The sequence below is a fragment of the Oncorhynchus kisutch genome, linkage group LG24 (genome assembly GCF_002021735.2).
Source record: "Oncorhynchus kisutch isolate 150728-3 linkage group LG24, Okis_V2, whole genome shotgun sequence".
Lineage (NCBI taxonomy): Eukaryota > Metazoa > Chordata > Actinopteri > Salmoniformes > Salmonidae > Oncorhynchus > Oncorhynchus kisutch.
In genome coordinates, this window is record NC_034197.2 from 27,601,126 (window position 1) to 27,623,018 (window position 21,893).

At 46.0% G+C, this 21,893-nt stretch overlaps 1 protein-coding gene across 3 annotated transcripts; it reads left to right on the plus strand.

Moving 5' to 3' along the window:
- Window positions 1-1,903: 1,903 nt before the first annotated feature.
- On the plus strand, window positions 1,904-20,979 carry LOC109869524 (peregrin-like). 3 transcript variants are annotated; one of them, XM_031804071.1, is made up of 16 exons: window positions 1,904-2,226; window positions 3,543-4,315; window positions 9,425-9,614; window positions 9,869-10,156; window positions 10,561-11,078; window positions 11,188-11,428; window positions 11,729-11,860; window positions 11,998-12,126; window positions 12,213-12,606; window positions 12,752-13,060; window positions 13,243-13,512; window positions 13,657-13,804; window positions 13,944-14,077; window positions 15,574-15,686; window positions 15,859-16,013; window positions 18,225-20,979. In XM_031804071.1, exons 2-16 carry the CDS (start codon window positions 3,588-3,590, stop codon window positions 18,406-18,408), a joined length of 3,933 nt encoding a protein of 1,310 aa, XP_031659931.1. In that variant the 5' UTR covers window positions 1,904-2,226; window positions 3,543-3,587; the 3' UTR covers window positions 18,409-20,979. The 3 variants fall into 3 exon arrangements, with proteins under 3 accessions (XP_031659931.1, XP_031659930.1, XP_031659932.1); XM_031804070.1 differs by having other exon boundaries at window positions 1,905-2,226; window positions 15,571-15,686; XM_031804072.1 differs by having other exon boundaries at window positions 1,905-2,226; window positions 11,188-11,386; window positions 15,571-15,686.
- The last annotated feature ends 914 nt before the right edge of the window (window positions 20,980-21,893 follow it).

Sequence of the window (21,893 nt, forward strand, 5' to 3'; positions counted from 1 at the left end):
CGGATGACTGTTTGATCACGCTCTCCATAGCCGATGTGAGCATGACGTTTAAACAGGTCAACATTCACAAAGCTGCGGGGCCAGATGGATTACCAGGATGTGTACTCAAAGCATGTGTGGACCTACTGGCCGTGTCTTCACTGACATTTTCAACCCCTCCCTGACTGAGTCTGTAATACCTACATGTTTCAAACAAACCACCATAGTCCCTGTGCCCAAGAAAGCGAAGGTAACCTGCCTAAATTATTACCGCCCTGTGGAACTCACGTTGGTAGCCATGAAGTGCTCTGAAAGGCTGGTCATGGCTCACATCAACACCATCAAGCCTGAAACCCTAGAACAGGGTTGGGCAATTCCAGTCCTGCCTGATTCGTGTAACAGTTTTGCCCCAGCCCCAGCTAACACACCTGACTCCAATAATCAGTTAATCAGATCTTCAGTTTAGAATGCAATTTGATTAATCAGCTGTGTTTGCTAGGGATGGAGAAAAAGTATGACATCAATCAGGTCCTCGAGGACTGGAGTTGCCTACCCCTGCCCTAGACCCACTCCAATTCGCATACGGCCCCAACAGATCCACAGATGACACAATCTTAATCACACTCCACACTGCCCTTACCCACCTGAACAAAAGGAACACCTATGTGAGAATGCTGTTCATTGACTACAGCTCAGAGTTCAACACCATAGTGCCCACAAAGCTCATCAAAAAGCTAAGAATCCTGGGTCTAAACACCTCCCTCTGCAACTGGATCCCAGACTTCCTGATGGGAATACTGACAAATTCTCTAAAATTATGTTGGAGGCGGCTAATGGTAGAGAAATTAACATTCAATTCTCTGGAAACAGTTCTGGTGGACATTCCTGCAGTCAACATGCCAATGTCATGCTCCCTCGACTTGAGGCATCTGTGGCATTGTGTTGTGTGACAAAACTGCACATTTTAGAGTGGCCTTTTATTGTCCCCAGGACAAGGTGCACAACATTTGAGAGAAATAAGCTTTTTTTGCATACGGAAAAGTTCTGGGATATTTTATTTCAGCTCATGTAATATGGGACCAATAATCTACATGTTACCTTATATATTTTATTTTATTTGCACCAAAGAAAAGTGATAGACAACAATACAGATGTAAAAAAAAAAAACAGTTTGCAGGTGTGGTTGGAAGCCCATGGGCTTATATGAAAACCACACCATGAAAATAAATACAACACATCAGTATATTTCAAGGCCTAATTATCTTTCCTCCAGAAATGAGTCTGTTCAAATTGACCTCCAATGAAAATTCCACCCACCTCCACTTTTTGATAGTCTGCCATCTTTTATTTGTATTAGCATCATGATAAAATTACATTTTGGCCTACATTACTACTGTATAAATGTGAAATTAATGTAATCACAATAGATGATTTGCATTAAGCCTATAATAAACAGACATAGCCTATAGTGAACAATGAAAATCTAAATTTGACTGTAGAACTATATATATTTTGTCTTCCTTTGCCAGGCTATATGAAAATGTGTGCATACTGATCAAATAATCAATTTCAAACCTACCGTGCACATCTGTCGTTTTCATATTCAAATTTATGGCGGAAACCCTCCATATATGATTTACGTTTGCACATTGGCAGATTCGCAAGTAACAAAAATAAAAAAAACAATGATCTTAGAAGTTTTCTGAAAATCGAATGCAGCGTATTTTATCCGTATGTTTTTCGTCTTTGGAGATTCCATTCTTTATAGTGCATATTTATCCAGATGTATATTAAAAGGTGTGAAACTGATAGTTAGATTCGCCACACAGAAAAATAACAACAAAAGGAACCAAATTACATTTAACGATGAAAACGTGACGCCACTTCCCTAGGTTTCCATTGGTTTCAAAAGTACACCTTCCTCAAACACCAAAGAATGGTACACATCGAAATTAGGGCCTTATTTCGACAAATACACCATAAAACAAATCCTTTTCTATTTGACGAAAGTGCCCACACGCGCCTATGCCGTACAGCAGTGGCTGCCCCTTTTGTTCGCTGGAGTTCCTGAATTATTCCTATCACAATGAAATTACTAGGATATTGTGTTGTCGTGTAAACCATTTACCCCACATTTCTTGTGATAATATAGTATTTTATATGATTAATACATCGATCTGCAATCGTCCCATTTACAGAGCTGGAGTGAGAGATTTTGCAGCACGCAAGCTTGAGGAGCCCTGAGTAGTAAGTGTTTATTAATTCAGAGCTACATTGACTATGTATTCGTGGTGTCTAGAGAGAAATAGGCTTACATTTGTAAGGTGTTTTATGATTTTTTTTAAACGCAATGTATTTGTGCTTTGATGTATGTTACAATTTGCTTTTCGAATAGTTTCTTATCCTATGTAGGTAGCGAGATAAGACCCAGGATTCTGAGTGCTACATTATCATAATTGTGATAAATTTATCTTTCCCTGTTAGTAAATGTAGTTCCCCTGGAACCACATTGATGACTAAGGAAATGGTTTTGCTTTAGTTACATTAATAGGTTGCAATCAGGTAACACAGGGTGTTATTTTGTAGTGGCTTGGTTGATCAGGGTGAGGTCTAAACATTGTGGAGGGAAACATTGTATCAAGCTGATACATCATTTGAGCAGTTACATTGTATTACCTCGGGTTGTCACCTGTAAGAATGGTTACAATGTTTCTCAGGCTTCTATAGATACAAATGTATCATTTTTTTTGCCAACTAGCAACAATAGTTGCAATCTAGTGGATATAGCTTTCTGGTTGCATTTGCAAGCTATAGTAAATTGCTACACATTTCCTTGGATCTTTGAGCACGTGAATAGAATAACATAAGATTACGCTATCCAAATGAATACAGGGGCTAAACATTCGATCGATCAAGAGTCAAAGAGTCATTCAAATTATTTATTATCTTATACAGTGATTAGCTTGCCAGAGTTTTATCTGGTACTTCTGGTGAATATGTTTATTCAATGACAGTGGAGGCTATCGGCAGGTGTTAGAAGTCTACTTTATGATTTATATGAAGCACCTGGTCGAATCAACCTTTGAATTTATCTGTTATCTGTAATCCAACATTCCAAACGTGTAACTTATCTCGGCTGATAAATCGATCCGGTTACTGGCTATCTAGCTAGCTTTTTGTGTCTTCAGTTTAAGATTTTAATCAATCTTTTATTCGATAACATTGTTACTTGTAACAGTAAGTAAACAGTATTGCAAGTAAAATTTAATTTGCATTGATTTAGCTAGCACGAAAAATTGTCAGATGCACCTGTCGTTGCCATGGTAAAGTTGACAGCTATCCAGCCACGTGCCTGCTGTTTGCAGGGGTTTGTTTCCCTGAAATCAGCAAGACAACATGGAATAGCTTTTAGGATTCCAAAGGGCTAAAGGCAATGGACACAACTGTGATGTTTTCAACATAGACTGACTTTTATTTTGACATAATACCCATCTGCATGTATGTGTTTCAATAATGTTGGCGTGAGAGATGCCAATACCCTCCCCCTCCCCTCTCTGTCTTAGATGTAAGCTTGAACAGCTCCTGTCCCAGCAGTGGCCATCGGCACAATGGGGCTGGACTTTGACGTGAAGACTTTCTGCCACAACCTCCGAGCCACCAAGCCCCCTTACGAGTGCCCAGTGGAGACCTGTCGCAAGGTCTACAAGAGCTACAGCGGCATTGAGTACCACCTCTACCATTACGACCATGACAACCCCACGCCTGCACAGGGCATGCCCCAGAAGAAGAGGAAGGGGCGCCCCCCTCGCATGTCCCTGGTGGGGACCGGGGACGGGGAGGGAGGGCTGGGAAAGGGAGGTGGGCCAGGGCAGGCAGGGAACACCCCTGGGAGTCCTAATCAGTCAGAGCACTCCCACTCCCCAGGCAGGGAGACGATGACCTATGCCCAGGCCCAGCGCATGGTGGAGCTGGAGATCCATGGACACATCCACCGCATCAGCATTTTTGAGAACATTGATGTGGTATCGGAGGATGACAGTGGGGCCGAGGACCCTCCATCCTCGGGCGGAGGTGGGGGAGGGTTGTGTAATGGGGGCGATAGCGGGGGAGGAGGGAGTGAGGTGGGGGGCAAGGACAGGCCAGACACCCCTGCTGCTAACGGGGGGAAGGCAACACCCAAGTCCGGGAAGCACAAGAGTAAAGAGAAGAAGAAGGAGGGATCGTCACACCACCACAGCGCTTCCTCTGGCCCAGCAGTCAAGCTGCCTGAGGTGGTGTACAGAGAGCTTGATCAGGAGAGGCCCGACGCACCCACACGACAGTCATCTTATTACAGGTCAGTCACAGTACCGCACGACCCTCATCCTACTACAGGTCAGTCACAGTACCGCACGACCCTCATCCTACTACAGGTCAGTCACAGTACCTCACGACCCTCATCCTACTACCGGTCAGTCACAGTACCGCACAACCCTCATCCTACTACAGGTCAGTCATAGTACCACACGATCCTCATCCTACTACAGGTCAATCACAGTACCTCACGACCCTCATCCTACTACAGGTCAGTCACAGTACCAGACAACCATCATTCTACTACAGGTCAGTCATAGTACCACACAATCATCATTCTACTACAGGTCAGTCATAGTACCACACAACCATTCTACTCCAGGTCAGTCATAGTACCACACAACCATTCTACTCCAGGTCAGTCATAGTACCACACAACCATTCTACTCCAGGTCAGTCATAGTACCACACAACCATTCTACTACAGGTCAGTCATAGTACCACACAACCATTCTACTACAGGTCAGTCATAGTACCACACAACCATCATTCTACTACAGGTCAGTCATAGTACCACACAACCATCATTCTACTACAGGTCAGTCATAGTACCACACAACCATTCTACTACAGGTCAGTCATAGTACCACACAACCATCATTCTACTACAGGTCAGTCATAGTATCACACAAACATCATTCTACTACAGGTCAGTCATAGTACCACACAACCATTCTACTCCAGGTCAGTCATAGTACCACACAACCATTCTACTACAGGTCAGTCATAGTACCAGACAACCATTCTACTACAGGTCAGTCATAGTATCACACAAACATCATTCTGCTACAGGTCAGTCATAGTACCACACAACCATTCTACTCCAGGTCAGTCATAGTACCACACAACCATTCTACTACAGGTCAGTCATAGTACCACACAACCATCATTCTACTACAGGTCAGTCATAGTATCACACAAACATCATTCTACTACAGGTCAGTCATAGTACCACACAACCATTCTACTCCAGGTCAGTCGTAGTACCACACAACCATTCTACTCCAGGTCAGTCATAGTACCAGACAACCATCATTCTACTACAGGTCAGTCATAGTACCACACAACCATCATCCTACTACAGGTCAGTCATAGTACCAGACAACCATCATTCTACTCCAGGTCAGTCATAGTACCACACAACCATTCTACTCCAGGTCAGTCATAGTACCACACAACCATCATCCTACTCCAGGTCAGTCATAGTACCACACAACCATCATCCTACTCCAGGTCAGTCATAGTACCACACAACCATTCTACTACAGGTCAGTCATAGTACCACACAACCATTCTACTACAGATCAGTCATAGTACCACACAATCATCATTCTACTACAGGTCAGTCATAGTACCACACAACCATTCTACTCCAGGTCAGTCATAGTACCACACAACCATTCTACTCCAGGTCAGTCATAGTACCACACAACCATCATCCTACTCCAGGTCAGTCATAGTACCACACAACCATCATCCTACTCCAGGTCAGTCATAGTACCACACAACCATTCTACTACAGGTCAGTCATAGTACCACACAACCATTCTACTACAGATCAGTCATAGTACCACACAATCATCATTCTACTACAGGTCAGTCATAGTACCACACAACCATTCTACTACAGGTCAGTCATAGTACCACACAACCATCATTCTACTACAGGTCAGTCATAGTATCACACAAACATCATTCTACTACAGGTCAGTCATAGTACCACACAACCATTCTACTCCAGGTCAGTCATAGTACCACACAACCATTCTACTCCAGGTCAGTCATAGTACCAGACAACCATCATTCTACTACAGGTCAGTCATAGTATCACACAAACATCATTCTACTACAGGTCAGTCATAGTACCACACAACCATTCTACTCCAGGTCAGTCATAGTACCACACAACCATTCTACTCCAGGTCAGTCATAGTACCACACAACCATTCTACTCCAGGTCAGTCATAGTATCACACTAACATCATTCTACTACAGGTCAGTCATAGTACCACACAACCATTCTACTCCAGGTCAGTCATAGTACCACACAACCATTCTACTACAGGTCAGTCATAGTACCAGACAACCATTCTACTACAGGTCAGTCATAGTATCACACAAACATCATTCTACTACAGGTCAGTCATAGTACCACACAACCATTCTACTCCAGGTCAGTCATAGTACCACACAACCATTCTACTACAGGTCAGTCATAGTACCACACAACCATCATTCTACTACAGGTCAGTCATAGTATCACACAAACATCATTCTACTACAGGTCAGTCATAGTACCACACAACCATTCTACTCCAGGTCAGTCGTAGTACCACACAACCATTCTACTCCAGGTCAGTCATAGTACCAGACAACCATCATTCTACTACAGGTCAGTCATAGTACCACACAACCATCATCCTACTACAGGTCAGTCATAGTACCAGACAACCATCATTCTACTCCAGGTCAGTCATAGTACCACACAACCATTCTACTCCAGGTCAGTCATAGTACCACACAACCATTCTACTCCAGGTCAGTCATAGTACCACACAACCATTCTACTCCAGGTCAGTCATAGTACCACACAACCATCATCCTACTACAGGTCAGTCATAGTACCACACAACCATTCTACTCCAGGTCAGTCATAGTACCACACAACCATCATCCTACTCCAGGTCAGTCATAGTACCACACAACCATCATCCTACTCCAGGTCAGTCATAGTACCACACAACCATTCTACTACAGGTCAGTCATAGTACCACACAACCATTCTACTACAGATCAGTCATAGTACCACACAATCATCATTCTACTACAGGTCAGTCATAGTACCACACAACCATTCTACTCCAGGTCAGTCATAGTACCACACAACCATTCTACTACAGATCAGTCATAGTACCACACAATCATCATTCTACTACAGGTCAGTCATAGTACCACACAACCATTCTACTCCAGGTCAGTCATAGTACCACACAACCATTCTACTCCAGGTCAGTCATAGTACCACACAACCATCATCCTACTCCAGGTCAGTCATAGTACCACACAACCATCATCCTACTCCAGGTCAGTCATAGTACCACACAACCATTCTACTACAGGTCAGTCATAGTACCACACAACCAATCTACTACAGATCAGTCATAGTACCACACAATCATCATTCTACTACAGGTCAGTCATAGTACCACACAACCATTCTACTCCAGGTCAGTCATAGTACCACACAACCATTCTACTACAGGTCAGTCATAGTACCACACAACCATCATTCTACTACAGGTCAGTCATAGTATCACACAAACATCATTCTACTACAGGTCAGTCATAGTACCACACAACCATTCTACTCCAGGTCAGTCATAGTACCACACAACCATTCTACTCCAGGTCAGTCATAGTACCAGACAACCATCATTCTACTACAGGTCAGTCATAGTACCACACAACCATCATCCTACTACAGGTCAGTCATAGTACCAGACAACCATCATTCTACTCCAGGTCAGTCATAGTACCACACAACCATTCTACTCCAGGTCAGTCATAGTACCACACAACCATTCTACTCCAGGTCAGTCATAGTACCACACAACCATTCTACTCCAGGTCAGTCATAGTACCACACAACCATTCTACTTCAGGTCAGTCATAGTACCACACAACCATTCTACTCCAGGTCAGTCATAGTACCACACAACCATCATCCTACTCCAGGTCAGTCATAGTACCACACAACCATTCTACTACAGGTCAGTCATAGTACCACACAACCATTCTACTACAGATCAGTCATAGTACCACACAATCATCATTCTACTACAGGTCAGTCATAGTACCACACAACCATTCTACTCCAGGTCAGTCATAGTACCACACAACCATTCTACTACAGATCAGTCATAGTACCACACAATCATCATTCTACTACAGGTCAGTCATAGTACCACACAACCATTCTACTCCAGGTCAGTCATAGTACCACACAACCATTCTACTCCAGGTCAGTCATAGTACCACACAACCATCATCCTACTCCAGGTCAGTCATAGTACCACACAACCATCATCCTACTCCAGGTCAGTCATAGTACCACACAACCATTCTACTACAGGTCAGTCATAGTACCACACAACCAATCTACTACAGATCAGTCATAGTACCACACAATCATCATTCTACTACAGGTCAGTCATAGTACCACACAACCATTCTACTCCAGGTCAGTCATAGTACCACACAACCATTCTACTACAGGTCAGTCATAGTACCACACAACCATCATTCTACTACAGGTCAGTCATAGTATCACACAAACATCATTCTACTACAGGTCAGTCATAGTACCACACAACCATTCTACTCCAGGTCAGTCATAGTACCACACAACCATTCTACTCCAGGTCAGTCATAGTACCAGACAACCATCATTCTACTACAGGTCAGTCATAGTACCACACAACCATCATCCTACTACAGGTCAGTCATAGTACCAGACAACCATCATTCTACTCCAGGTCAGTCATAGTACCACACAACCATTCTACTCCAGGTCAGTCATAGTACCACACAACCATTCTACTCCAGGTCAGTCATAGTACCACACAACCATTCTACTCCAGGTCAGTCATAGTACCACACAACCATTCTACTTCAGGTCAGTCATAGTACCACACAACCATTCTACTCCAGGTCAGTCATAGTACCACACAACCATCATTCTACTACAGGTCAGTCATAGTACCACACAACCATTCTACTCCAGGTCAGTCATAGTACCACACAACCATCATTCTACTACAGGTCAGTCATAGTACCACACAATCATTCTACTACAGGTCAGTCAGTCCTCTGTAGTTTAGTTGGTAGAGCATGGCTCTTGCAACACCAGGATAGTGGGTTCAATTCCTGGGACCACCCATACGCAAACAATGCATGACTAAGTCTCTTTGGATAAAAGTGTCTGCTAAATGGCATATATTATCATGTTATTGTCAGTCACAGTACCCTGCCTCAGCTGATGGTATTGAAGGTCTAAATATCCATACTCTGTCATTCCATTCCTCTCCCTCAGGTACATAGATAAGTCGGTGGAGGAGTTGGATGAAGAAGTGGAATATGACATTGATGAGGAGGACTATATCTGGCTGGACATCATGAATGACAAACGGCGTAGTGACGGGGTGACGCCCATCCCCCAGGAGGTGTTTGAGTATCTCATGGACCGGCTGGAGAAGGAGTCCTACTTTGAGAGCCACAACAAGGTGACACTCTCTCTCTCGCTCGGCCTTGCTCTGAGTGACAGATTTTGTGTCATTACAGCTTTTTTCCACCTTCTTTCCAGACATGATGTTGACTTGCTTTATCTGTCACCTTCTGTTGGGTGTGTGGTGTACTGTATTGAGTGAGCAGTAGGATGTAAAATGGCGTTAGCTGTGTGAGTCTGTTCCCCTAAATAGTTATCCCTTTACTTACCCTCTTGTCCATTTTCTACTCCACCTTTCCCCTCCTCGCTTAGACGGACCCCAGCGCCCTGATCGACGAGGACGCCGTCTGCTGCATCTGTAACGACGGCGAGTGTCAGAACAGCAACGTGATCCTGTTCTGTGACATGTGTAACCTGGCCGTACACCAGGAGTGTTACGGCGTGCCCTACATCCCTGAGGGCCAGTGGCTGTGTCGCCGCTGCCTGCAGTCCCCCAGCCGCGCCGTCGACTGTGCCCTCTGCCCCAACAAGGGTGGGGCCTTTAAACAGACGGACGATGCACGCTGGGCACACGTGGTGTGTGCCCTCTGGATCCCCGAGGTGAGAGTGTGTGTGTGAAGGTAGAAGTGTGTGAAGGTAGAAGTCTGTGTGTGTGCGTGAGGGTAGGAGTGTGCGTGAGGGTAGGAGTGTGCGTGAGGGTAGGAGTGTGTGTGTGCGTGTGTGTGTGAGAGGGTAGGTGTGTGTGTGTGGGAGGGTAGGTGTGAGGGTGTGTGTGGGAGGGTAGGTGTGTGTGGGTGGGAGGGTATGAGTGTGTGTGTGTGTGTGAGGTTAGGTGTGTGTGTGAGGGTAGGAGTGTGTGAGGGTAGGGGGTGTGTGCATGCTGTGCTTGAATGTATTGACAAAGTTTTGATGCTGTGCATGTCTCTAGTCTGTCCTGTTGACAGTCCTGTTGCAATGAATGTGAATCTCCTCATCCCTTCCTCCCTCTCCTTATCTCTCCCCAGGTGTGTTTTGCCAACACAGTCTTCCTGGAGCCCATTGACAGCATCGAGCACATCCCCCCGGCGCGCTGGAAGCTCACCTGCTACATCTGCAAGCAGCGCGGCTCAGGGGCCTGCATTCAGTGCCACAAGGCCAACTGCTATACAGCCTTCCACGTGACCTGTGCCCAGCAGGCCGGCCTCTACATGAAGATGGAGCCCGTCAGGGAGACCGGCGCCAATGGCACCTCATTCAGCGTCCGCAAGACCGCCTACTGCGACATCCACACCCCGCCCGGCTTAGCACGCCCACTCGGAGGGGTGGGAGGGGCTAGCATGGGCTCCTCCCACAGTGAAGGCGAGCTGGAAGAGGACGATGAGCCCAGTATAGGTCACGATGACGACACCAAGGGCTGGAGCTCAGAGCGGGCAAAGAGGGCCAAGGCCAAGTCCAGACTGAAGATGAAGAGAGCCAGGAAGATACTGGCTGAGAAGAGGAACGCTGCGCCTGTGGTGTCTGTGCCCTGTATACCCCCACACAGGTACTCACTCACACATACTCACTGCAGACACAAAGGCATACAGATTCAGACCTCACATACTCTCCCAGTCTCTTCAGTCCTACCATCTTCCCTATGTGTTCCTCCCCAGGCTCAGTAAGATCACCAGTAACCTGACAGTGCCCAGGAAGAGTCAGTTTATGCAGCGACTGCACAGTTATTGGACCCTGAAGAGGCAGAGCCGGAATGGTGTCCCTCTGCTGCGCCGGCTCCAGACCCACCTGCAGTCACAGCGCAACACGGAGCAGCTACAGCCACAGCCGCAGGCGCCACAGTCGCAGGTTACCACGGTAACCACCACACAGTCTCTGTCTGGTGTTGTTATCACAGCGGTAGGGAGAATACTACTAGAAGCTCTGCATGTGTTTGGAATGAAGTGTGCCGGCTTTTCAGAGACAGAAGGAAAGAGGGAGTGGAGTGTGTGCTCTGTTTGCTAAATGCTAAGGTTGCATTGTCTCAGGCGATTGCTTTGTTTGATTCTGCTGTGATGTAGTGGGTGTGGTGCTGCATCCCGATTTAACTATGTAGGCTTACTGGTGTGTAACACTGCCAAACTAACCAGTTTGTGTGCGTTTATTTTGTGTGTGTTATATTGCTAATCTAACGTTTGTGTGTGTGTGTTGGGGCCCCAGAGGGACAGTGAGGAGAATAACTTGGCTCTGAAGGAGCAGTTGAAGGCATGGCAGAGACTGAGACATGACCTGGAGAGGGCCAGACTACTGGTAGAGCTCATCCGCAAGAGAGAGAAACTCAAGAGGGAGACGGTGAGACACACACACACTCCTCACATCCTTACTTCATGCACACTTTTGTATATTGGCACATGAACACACACTTGACATCTGGCAGTTTGCACAGTGAGCAGGTGTGCTTACACATGTTGATCTGTCTGTGTGTTCAGATCAAGGTGCAGCAGATGGCGCTAGAGATGCAGCTGACTCCCTTCCTGGTCCTGCTGAGGAACACACTGGAACAGCTACAGGACAGAGACACCAGCAACTTCTTCACTGAGCCTGTCCCCCTGGCCGAGGTAACTCACACACACTCTGACACCCCTTTGTGTTATCTCACACATACTGTGGCTGGTGGGGTTTAACCCCTAACCTCTCTCCTCAGGTGCCAGACTACCTGGACCACATCGAGAGGCCCATGGACTTCCAGACCATGTGGAACCTACTAGAGGCTCACCGCTACCTCAGCTTTGAAGCCTTTGAGGCAGACTTCGGCCTCATCGTCAACAATTGCCTCAAATACAACGCCAAGGACACAGTGTTCTACCGCGCTGCTCTGCGCCTCCGGGAGATGGGTGGGGCTGTGATCAGGACTGCCCGCAGACAGGCAGAGCGAATCGGCTTGGACTATGACACAGGTATGCACCTCCCTCGAGAGCCCAGCCCGGACAGCCAACGTGACAGAGAGAGGGACAGGGATCAGGAACGAGAGAGGGACAGGGACCAGGAACGAGAGAGGGACGGAGACGGAGACAGGCCGCTCTCTTCCAATGAGGATGGTGAGTGGCTTAGAGTCCTGTATTATCACAATGTTCTACTCCCGCCTTCTCCTTTTCTTACAGTTGTACTCTTCCACTTAAGTTATTATGTTGCTGTATAGCCGTGTGGGATTCTGTAGTTGTTAAATTTCTCTCTGTCCCTTAGACCTGCTCTTACCAGAGAACCGGCGGAGGCTGCCATTGGAGGAGCAGCTTTGTTTCCTTCAGGCGCGCTTTGATGAGGTCAGCTCAGGGAAGCACAGCATTGGTCGGTCGCGGCGTGCCAAAGCCCTGAGGAAAGAAATGACGGTCATCAAGAGGAAACTTGCCCACCAGAGAGAGGGAGGCTCGGGCATGGGGGTCAGGGACTCAGGGGGCGGTGGGGACAGGGGACCATCCCTCCCCCATCACCCCTCATCCACGGGACGCCACGACGAGGGGGAAGAGAGCAGCAGTCAGGAGATCAGTGGCAAGGGTGAGACTGAGGGGATATCTAAACTAAGCTCAGTGTACACGCTCCAGAATTCATTTACAAATTGATCTCCCATAGGCCTAGCCATACTTATCATGTATAACTCTCATTATGTTAGATTTATGAAATAACATTTTCAGTCTCTGTCTCCCTGCTTCTCCCTCCTCCTCTCTCTCTCTCTGCAGATTTAAGTGCAACATCCTCGGCTCTAGCTCCAGAGGTGGGACGCCGTACCTCTGTCCTCTTCTCCAAGAAGAACCCCAAAATGGCCGGACCCCCCAAGAGGCCGGGCCGTCCCCCTAAGAACAGAGACGCTGGACACGGAGGGGCAGGGGTGAGCCCCAGTCCAATAGGTCCCCCTCAGCTGGCCCTCTTGTCTCCCCCTCGGCAGAGGAAGAGACCCCACAGCAGCTCCAGCTCCGAGAGCGACAGTGATATCGACAACCTCCTCCCGAGTAAGACACACACGCACAATCAAACCAATCACATACACAATCACACTAGGTCTGTAACTACATTGTCATTACTCTAATCTTTTAACAGTTACGACTCTCTAAGGTCAGTCTAGTAACTGTAACGGTTATGACCGTATCTCCTAGGTCTGCCCACTAACGGTTTTGGCGGGGCCAACCAGCCGGTGACTGAGAGTTTTCGGGTGTACAGGAACGAGAGGAGCCTTCCTCGATCCAGCTCTGACTCTGAATCCACCAGCAGCAGCAGCAGTAGTGCTGCCTCTGACAGAACCAGGTAATTATAGACACACACTGTGGTATTTACACACAGCCACATAGTCAAACACAACTGCCCTGTCTATGATGCACACATTTGGTTTAGGATGAATGAATGACTCTCTTTTTGTCTTTCTCTCTCGCCCTATTTCTCGCAGTACCACTCCGTCTAAGCAGGGCCGGGGGAAGCAGTCGTTCTCTCGTTCAGCCTTCCAGGAGGACAGCAGTGAGGAGACATCAGGGACAGAGAACGACTCCTACTCTGTGGGAGGGTCACGCAGTGTCTCACACTGTGAGTGCCACACATACATGCATAGGCATGCATGCACTTATCTGTCTTCGTCAATCTCATCTATCGTGCCACCTCTACCTCTCGTTTTCCCAAAGTGTGTGTGTTTAGGAGGTATACACAGTGCCTTTGGAAAGTATTCAGACCACATTTTGTTAGGTCTTATTCTAAAATTGTAAATCGTTTTTTTTCCCCTCATCAAGCTACACACAATAACCCATAATGACAAAGCAAAATCAGGAATTGAAAACTGAACTATCACATTTGTATAAGTATTCAGACCCTTTACTCAGTACTTTGCTGCAATCTTGGCACACCTGTATTTGGGGAGTTTCTCCCACTCTTCTCTGTAGATCCTCTCAAACTCTGTCAGGTTGGATGTGGAGTGTCGCTGCACAGCTATTTTCAGGACTCTCCAGAGATGTTCGATCGGGGTTCAAGTCCGGGCTTTGGCTGGGCCTTTCAAGGACATTCAGAGACTTGTCCCGAAGCCAATCCTGTGTTGCCTTGGCTGTGTGCTTAGGGTCATCGTCCTGTTGGAAGGTGAACCTTCGCTCCAGTCTGAGGTCCTGAGCACTTTGGGACAGCATGATGCTGCCACCACCATGCTTCACCATAGGGATGATGTCAGGTTTCCTCGAGAAGTGACGCTTGGCATTCAGGCCAAAGAGTTCAATCTTAGTTTCATCAAACCAGAGAATCTTGTTTCTCATGGTTTGAGAGTTCTTTTGGCAAACTCCAAGTGGGCTGTCATGTGTCTTTTACTGAGGAGTGACTTCCGTCTGGCCAGTCTACCATAAAGGGAGGACTGGTAGAGTGCTGCAGAGATGGTTGTCCTTCTGAACGTTTCTCCAATCTCCTCAGAGGAACTGAGCTCTGTCAGAGTGACCATCGGGTTCTTGGTCACCTCCCTGACCAAGGCCCTTCTCTCCCGATTGCTCAGTTTGGCCGGGCGACCAACTCTAGGAAGAGTCTTGGTGGTTCCAAACTTCTTCCATTTAAGAATGATGCAGGCCACTGTGTTCTTGGGGACCTTCAATGCTTCAGAAATGTTTTGGTACCCTTCCCCAGATATGTTCCTTCGACACAATCCTGTCTCGGAGCTCTAAGGACAATTCCTTCAACCTCCTGGCTTGGTTTTTGCTCTGCCGTGCACTGTCAACTGTGGGACCTTATATAGACAGGTGTGTGCCTTTCCAAATCATCAAGTTGTATAAATCTCAACGATGAATCAATGGAAACAGGATGAACCTGAGTTACATTTCCAGTCTCATAGCAAAGGGTCTGAATACTTATGTAAATAAGGTATTTCAGTTTTATTTTGGTATAAATTAGCAAAAATGTCTAAACCTGTTTTCGATTTGTCATAATGGGGTATTGTGTGTAGATTTTCGAATAAGGCTAATGTAACTAAATGTTGGAATGTTCAGGGGGTCTGGATAGTTTCCAAACGCACTGTATGTGTGTGATTGTGATGTATTGGGTGTTTCTCTCAGTAGGGTGGGGCCGGGGCCGATCAGGTTGTAGGACGCCATCAGATGACTACTCTTCCCTTGATGCTCTGGACCTGGTGTGGGCCAAGTGTAGAGGCTACCCTTCATACCCTGCTTTGGTAATCCAGCCATGGATTGGACACACACACATATACACACACATTAGGATAAACTACGGTTGAAATTTCCATTCGGCCACAAGTTGCTAGTATCTCATACCAACCAATACCATAAAACTATTGCATTTACTTGTCCTTTACCCTCCCTCTAACCCTTCCCCTCCCCCTGTAGATCATAGATCCTAAAATGCCCAGTGAGGGGGTATTCCACAGAGGGGTTCCTATCCCCGTGCCCCCTCTGGATGTCCTGAAGCTGGGGGAGCAGATGACTCAAGAGGCCCGGGAACACCTCTTCCTGGTACTCTTTTTCGACAACAAGAGAACCTGGTCAGTACACTGTCTGTCTCTCTCTCAGTCCTCTGTGTTTGTCTTTCTCTGCCCCTCGCTCTCTCTTCCCCAGCTCTCTTGTTTCCTCCCTCTCTCTCTTCTCTCTGTCTTTGTTCTCACTCATTATCCCCCTTCTCTTTCCCATGTGAACCTCTATCCCTCTCTCACACTAGTGTTGTTTTGAAGGCTTCTGCTTCTATATCCCAGTGGAGGCAGCGGAGAACCCAGAATCAGAGTGTAGCAGCAAACTTCATTCTGTAGTCAACAATGTGCAGCTCAGCAGCATTAAATCATTTCAAAATGCTGTCTGCACGTAGTACAAGAGCAAAGGATGGGTTTTTTTACATAGAAATGCAAGAAAGCACTAAAAAAAATCCATCTCCCGCTAGCAGAAGTGGGTCAGGAGTGATTGAAGAGGAGGCTTTGAGAGAGAACAAAGAGAGAGAAAAGACACTTTGTTTTAGGTCACAACACATAAAACAACTCACAGCAGTCAGTGCTGCACTGTGGGTGGATAATAATTACCTGTGAGAAAGTGTTTCTAACCCTGTGTGTGTGTGTGTGTCTCTGTGTGTGTCTCTGTGTGTCTGTCTGTCTCTGTGTCTGTCTCTGTGTCTGTCTCTGTGTGTGTCTGTGTGTGTCTGTGTCTGTCTCTGTGTGTCTGTGTCTGTCTCTGTCTCTGTGTGTGTCTCTGTGTGTGTCTCTGTCTCTGTGTGTGTCTCTGTGTGTGTCTCTGTGTCTGTCTCTGTGTGTGTCTCTGTGTCTGTCTCTGTTTCTGTGTGTGTCTCTGTGTGTGTCTCTGTGTGTGTCTCTGTCTCTGTGTGTGTCTGTCTCTGTGTCTGTCTCTGTGTCTCTGCCTCTGTGTCTGCCTCTGTGTCTGTGTGTGTGTGTGTGTGTGTGTCTGTCTCTGTGTGTCTGTCTCTGTGTGTCTGTCTCTGTGTGTCTGTCTCTGTGTGTGTCTCTGTGTGTGTCTCTGTCTCTGTGTCTGTCTCTGTGTGTGTCTGTCTCTGTGTGTGTCTCTGTGTGTGTGTCTGTGTGTCTGTCTCTGTGTGTCTGTCTCTGTCTCTGTGTGTCTGTCTGTGTGTGTCTCTGTGTCTGTCTCTGTGTCTGTCTCTGTCTCTGTGTGTGTCTCTGTCTCTGTGTGTCTGTCTCTGTCTGTGTCTCTGTGTCTCTGTGTGTGTCTCTGTGTCTGTGTGTGTGTCTCTGTGTGTCTGTCTCTGTGTGTCTGTGTCTGTGTGTGTGTCTCTGTCTCTGTCTCTGTGTGTCTCTGTCTCTGTGTGTGTGTCTCTGTGTGTGTGTCTCTGTGTGTGTCTCTGTGTGTGTCTCTGTGTCTGTCTCTGTCTCTGTGTGTGTCTCTGTCTCTGTGTGTGTCTCTGTCTCTGTGTCTGTCTCTGTGTCTGTCTCTGTGTCTGTCTCGGTGTCTGTCTCTGTGTCTGTCTCTGTGTCTGTGTCTGTCTCTGTCTCTGTGTGTGTCTCTGTGTGTCTGTCTGTGTGTGTGTCTGTGTCTGTCTCTGTGTGTGTCTGTCTCTGTGTGTGTCTCTGTCTGTGTGTCTGTGTGTCTGTCTCTGTGTGTGTGTCTGTGTCTGTCTCTGTGTGTCTGTCTCTGTGTGTCTCTGTGTCTGTCTCTGTCTCTGTGTGTGTCTCTGTCTCTGTGTGTCTGTCTCTGTGTGTGTCTCTGTCTCTGTGTGTGTCTCTGTCTCTGTGTGTGTCTCTGTCTCTGTGTGTGTCTCTGTCTCTGTGTGTCTGTCTCTGTGTGTGTGTCTCTGTGTCTGTCTCTGTGTGTGTCTCTGTGTCTGTGTCTGTCTCTGTGTGTGTCTCTGTGTGTGTCTCTGTGTGTGTCTGTGTCTGTCTCTGTGTCTGTCTCTGTGTGTGTCTCTGTGTGTCTGTCTCTGTGTGTGTCTCTGTCTGTGTGTGTGTGTCTCTGTGTCTGTCTCTGTGTGTGTCTCTGTGTCTGTCTGTGTGTGTGTGTCTCTGTGTGTGTGTGTCTGTCTCTGTGTCTGTCTCTGTGTGTCTGTGTGTCTGTCTCTGTCTGTCTGTGTGTGTGTGTGTGTGTGTGTGTCTCTGTGTCTGTCTCTGTGTGTGTCTCTGTGTCTGTCTGTGTGTCTGTCTCTGTGTGTGTGTGTGTGTGTGTGTGTGTGTGTGTGTGTGTGTGTGTGTGTGTGTGTGTGTGTGTGTCTGTCTCCTGTGTCTGTCTCCTGTGTCTGTCTGAAGGCAGTGGCTGCCGCGTTCTAAGCTGGTTCCTCTGGGGGTGGACCGGGAGCTGGACAAGGAGAAGATGCTGGAGGGAAGGAAGTCCAACATCCGCAAGTCAGTGCAGGTGGCCTACCACCGCGCCATGCAGCATCGCAACAAGGTCCAGGGAGACCCCAGCAGCGACACCAGCGACAGCGACTGAGCACTCGCACACATATGCACACTCACACAGATATGCCCAACACACACACACACGTCTTTGCTGGCCTCCCCAGGTATTGATAGGGTATTGGTTTCAGATCTGTGGGTTTTGATCTACCCTGTGGCCTTGGAGAGCCTAGCACCCAGCACACAGAACAATATGCCAGTAATACCTATTGGAAAGCACATGCAACACTCTCTTTCCAACACACACACGTTGTTGGCACACACAGTGGTATTTAATCTGAGATGTAAAATATGTATCTAAGAGAATTGAAACAAAGGTATTAAGAAAAAATGATATTCCCAGAATCATGATTCTGATATGAGTGTTTACCAGCGACTGAAGAACATGGGCTGCAGAAGGTAGCATCACACAGATATATGCACACACACACACACACACACACACGCATATATACAGTTGAAGTCGGAAGTTTACATACACTTAGGTTGGAGTCATTAAAATTTGTTTTTTCAACCACTCCACACATTTCTTATTAAAAACGATCATTTTGGCAAGTCGGTTAGGACATATACTGTGTGCATGACACAAGTCATTTTACCAACATTTGTTTACAGAGATTATTTCACTTATAATTCACTGTACCACAATTCCAGTGGGTCAGAAGTATACATACACTAAGTTGACTGTGCCTTTAAATAGCTTGGAAAATTACAGAAAATGATGTCATGGCTTCTGATAGGCTAATTGACATCATGTGTGTCAATTGGAGGTGTATCTGTGGATGTATTTCAAGGCCTACCTTCAAACTCTGTGCCTCTTTGCTTGACATCATGGGAAAATCAAAAGAAATCAGCCGAGACCTCAGGAAAAAATGGTAGAACTCCACAAGTCTGGTTCATCCTTGGGAGAAATTTCCGAACGCCTGAAGATACCACATTCATCTGTACAAACAATAGTACGCAAGTATAAACACCATGGGACCATGCAGCCGTCATACCGCTCAAGAAGGAGACGAGTTCTGTCTCCTAGAGATTAACGTACTTTGGTGCGAAAAGTGCAAATAAATCCCAGAATAACAGCAAAGGACCCTGTGAAGATGCTGGAGGAAACAGGTACAAAAGTATCTATATCCACAGTAAAACAAGTCCTATATTGACATAACCTGAAAGGCCGCTCAGCAAGGAAGAAGCCACTGCTCTAAAACGTCACAACAAAAGCCAGACTACAGTTTGCAACTGCACATGGTGACAAAGATCAAACCTTTTGGAGAAATGTCCTCTGGTTTGATGAAACATAAATAGAACTGTTTGGCCATAATGACCATTATGTTTGGAGGATAAAGGGGGACGCTTGCAAGCCGAAGAACACCATCCCAACCGTGAAGCACGGGAGGTGGCAGCATCATGTTGTGGGGGTGCTTTGCTGCAGGAGGGACTGGTGCACTTCACAAAATAGATGGCTCATTGAGGTGGGAAAATCATGTGGAGCAGCATCTCAAGATATCAGTCAGGAAGTTACAGCTTGCTTGCAAATGGGTCTTCCAAATGGACAATGACCCCAAGCATACTTCCAAAGTTGTGGCAAAATGGCTTAAGGACAACAAAGTAAAGGTATTGGAGTGGCCATCACAAAGCCCTGACCTCAATCCTATAGAAAATTTGTGAGCAGAACTGAAAAAGCGTGTGTTCTGAGCAAGGAGGCCTAGAAAACTGACTCAGTTACACCAGGTCTGTCAAGAGGAATGGGCCAAAATTCTCCCAACTTATTGTGGCAAGCTTGAGGAAGGCTACCCTAAATGTTTGACCCAAGTTAAGCAATTTAAAGGCAATGCTACCAAATACTAATTGAGTGTATATTAACTTCTGACCCACTGAGAATGTGAATAAATAAATAAAAGCTGAAATAAATCATTCTCTCTACTATTATTCTGACATTTCACATTCTTAAAATACAGTGGGGATCCTAACTGATCTAAGACAGGGAATTTTTTACTAGGATTAAATGTCAGGAGTTGTGAAAAACTGAGTTTAAATGTACTTGGCTAAGGTGTATGTAAACTTCCCACTTCAACTGTACATTCAAATAGTGCAATGCATGTGCACACACACGCATCCACACACCCTTTGGTGTGCACTTATGGTTCCACAGTATCACTGGTCCAACACCCTCTATACACCACTCCCTCTGCCCGCCCCCTCGGATCCCCGTGTCCAATCACGGCTAAGTGGAGTACGGGGTTGGCCGGCATGGCCAATCGACTGTAAAAGCAAAGCAGCTTCCTCTGTTATTTATTCCGTCTCCCAAGGACCTCCAGTCTTCTTCTCTCTACTAGTCTGACGGACCGTCTACACAACATTGCATTGTGCAGTCGTTTCCTCTACTCTTCCGTATGTGTTTATTTTGTTTCTTTAGTTTACGTCTCTTTGTTCTTGTCTGTTTGTACTATTCTGGCCACTGGCGAATAATGAAGACTAATGTAAATGTGATAAGAAACACACGCCAGTCTCACTGTTCTAGTCTCGGGCCAATGGCTTTAGAACTTTTTATATATACAGATTACATAAAATAGAAGTTTAATAAAATAATTGAGTTTTGTACACCTTGGTCCTGTTCAGCTCTCTTTTGCCTGTGTTTGTGCATCTGTGTTTGTCTGTGTATGTGTGTGTACAACATTGCTGCCTTTCCTTGTTAAATTCAAAGGTTCTCTCGTTCAAAATATTTTTGCATATATGATATCTAATCACATTGAATTACATGAGTACATACAGCAGGGCCTGGACTTGTTGTGCAACCTTCATTAACCAGTTGTAAGAAGGAAGTTATGTGGAATACCCCTGTGTGTTTTAAGGAAGCCCTGTTCTGCCTTTCAACCAGGATGAATCATGAGTGAGTGTATTTAGTTACCACGGTAACTGGGAGAAAAGACTCAATATCGGTATAACTTTATCTATATATTTCCCGTATATCTGACATTTTATCAGATGTAAGGAGTAGACATGCTCCAGATACGCATGTTCCTAATTTCATATGGAACTAGGATATTCTCCGTAATGGGACAGTTTCTACATGCATACAATCAGTACCTCAGAAATCTCCTAGCTACCATATCAATCCAGGTAAATACAGTTGAAGTCGGAAGTTTACATACACTTAGGTTGGAGTCATTAAAATTTGTTTTTTTCAACCACTCCACACATTTCTTGTTAACAAACTATCATTTTGGCAAGTCGGTTAGGACATCTACTTTGTGCATGAAACAAGTAATTTTTCCAACAATTGTTTACAGACAGATTATTTAATTTATAATTCACTGTATCACAATTCCAGTGGGTCAGAAGTTTACATACACTATGTTGACTGTGCCTCTAAACAGCTTGGAAAATTCCAGAAAATTATGTTATGGCTTTAGAAGCTACTAATAGGCTAATTGACATAATTTGAGTCAATTGGAGGTGTACTTGTGGATGTACACTGCTCAAAAAAATAAAGGGAACACTAAAATAACACATCCAAGATCT

What these genes read in the sequence shown, in the direction of transcription:
- LOC109869524 (XM_031804070.1), top strand. Translation starts at nt 3,588, where the DNA reads ATGGGGCTGGACTTTGACGTGAAGACTTTCTGCCACAACCTCCGAGCC. An exon ending in CTGGTGTTGTTATCACAGCG is followed by an intron (nt 11,429 to 11,728) that starts GTAGGGAGAATA and finishes TTGGGGCCCCAG; the next exon opens with AGGGACAGTGAGGAGAATAA. An exon ending in AGCCTGTCCCCCTGGCCGAG is followed by an intron (nt 12,127 to 12,212) that starts GTAACTCACACA and finishes CTCTCTCCTCAG; the next exon opens with GTGCCAGACTACCTGGACCA.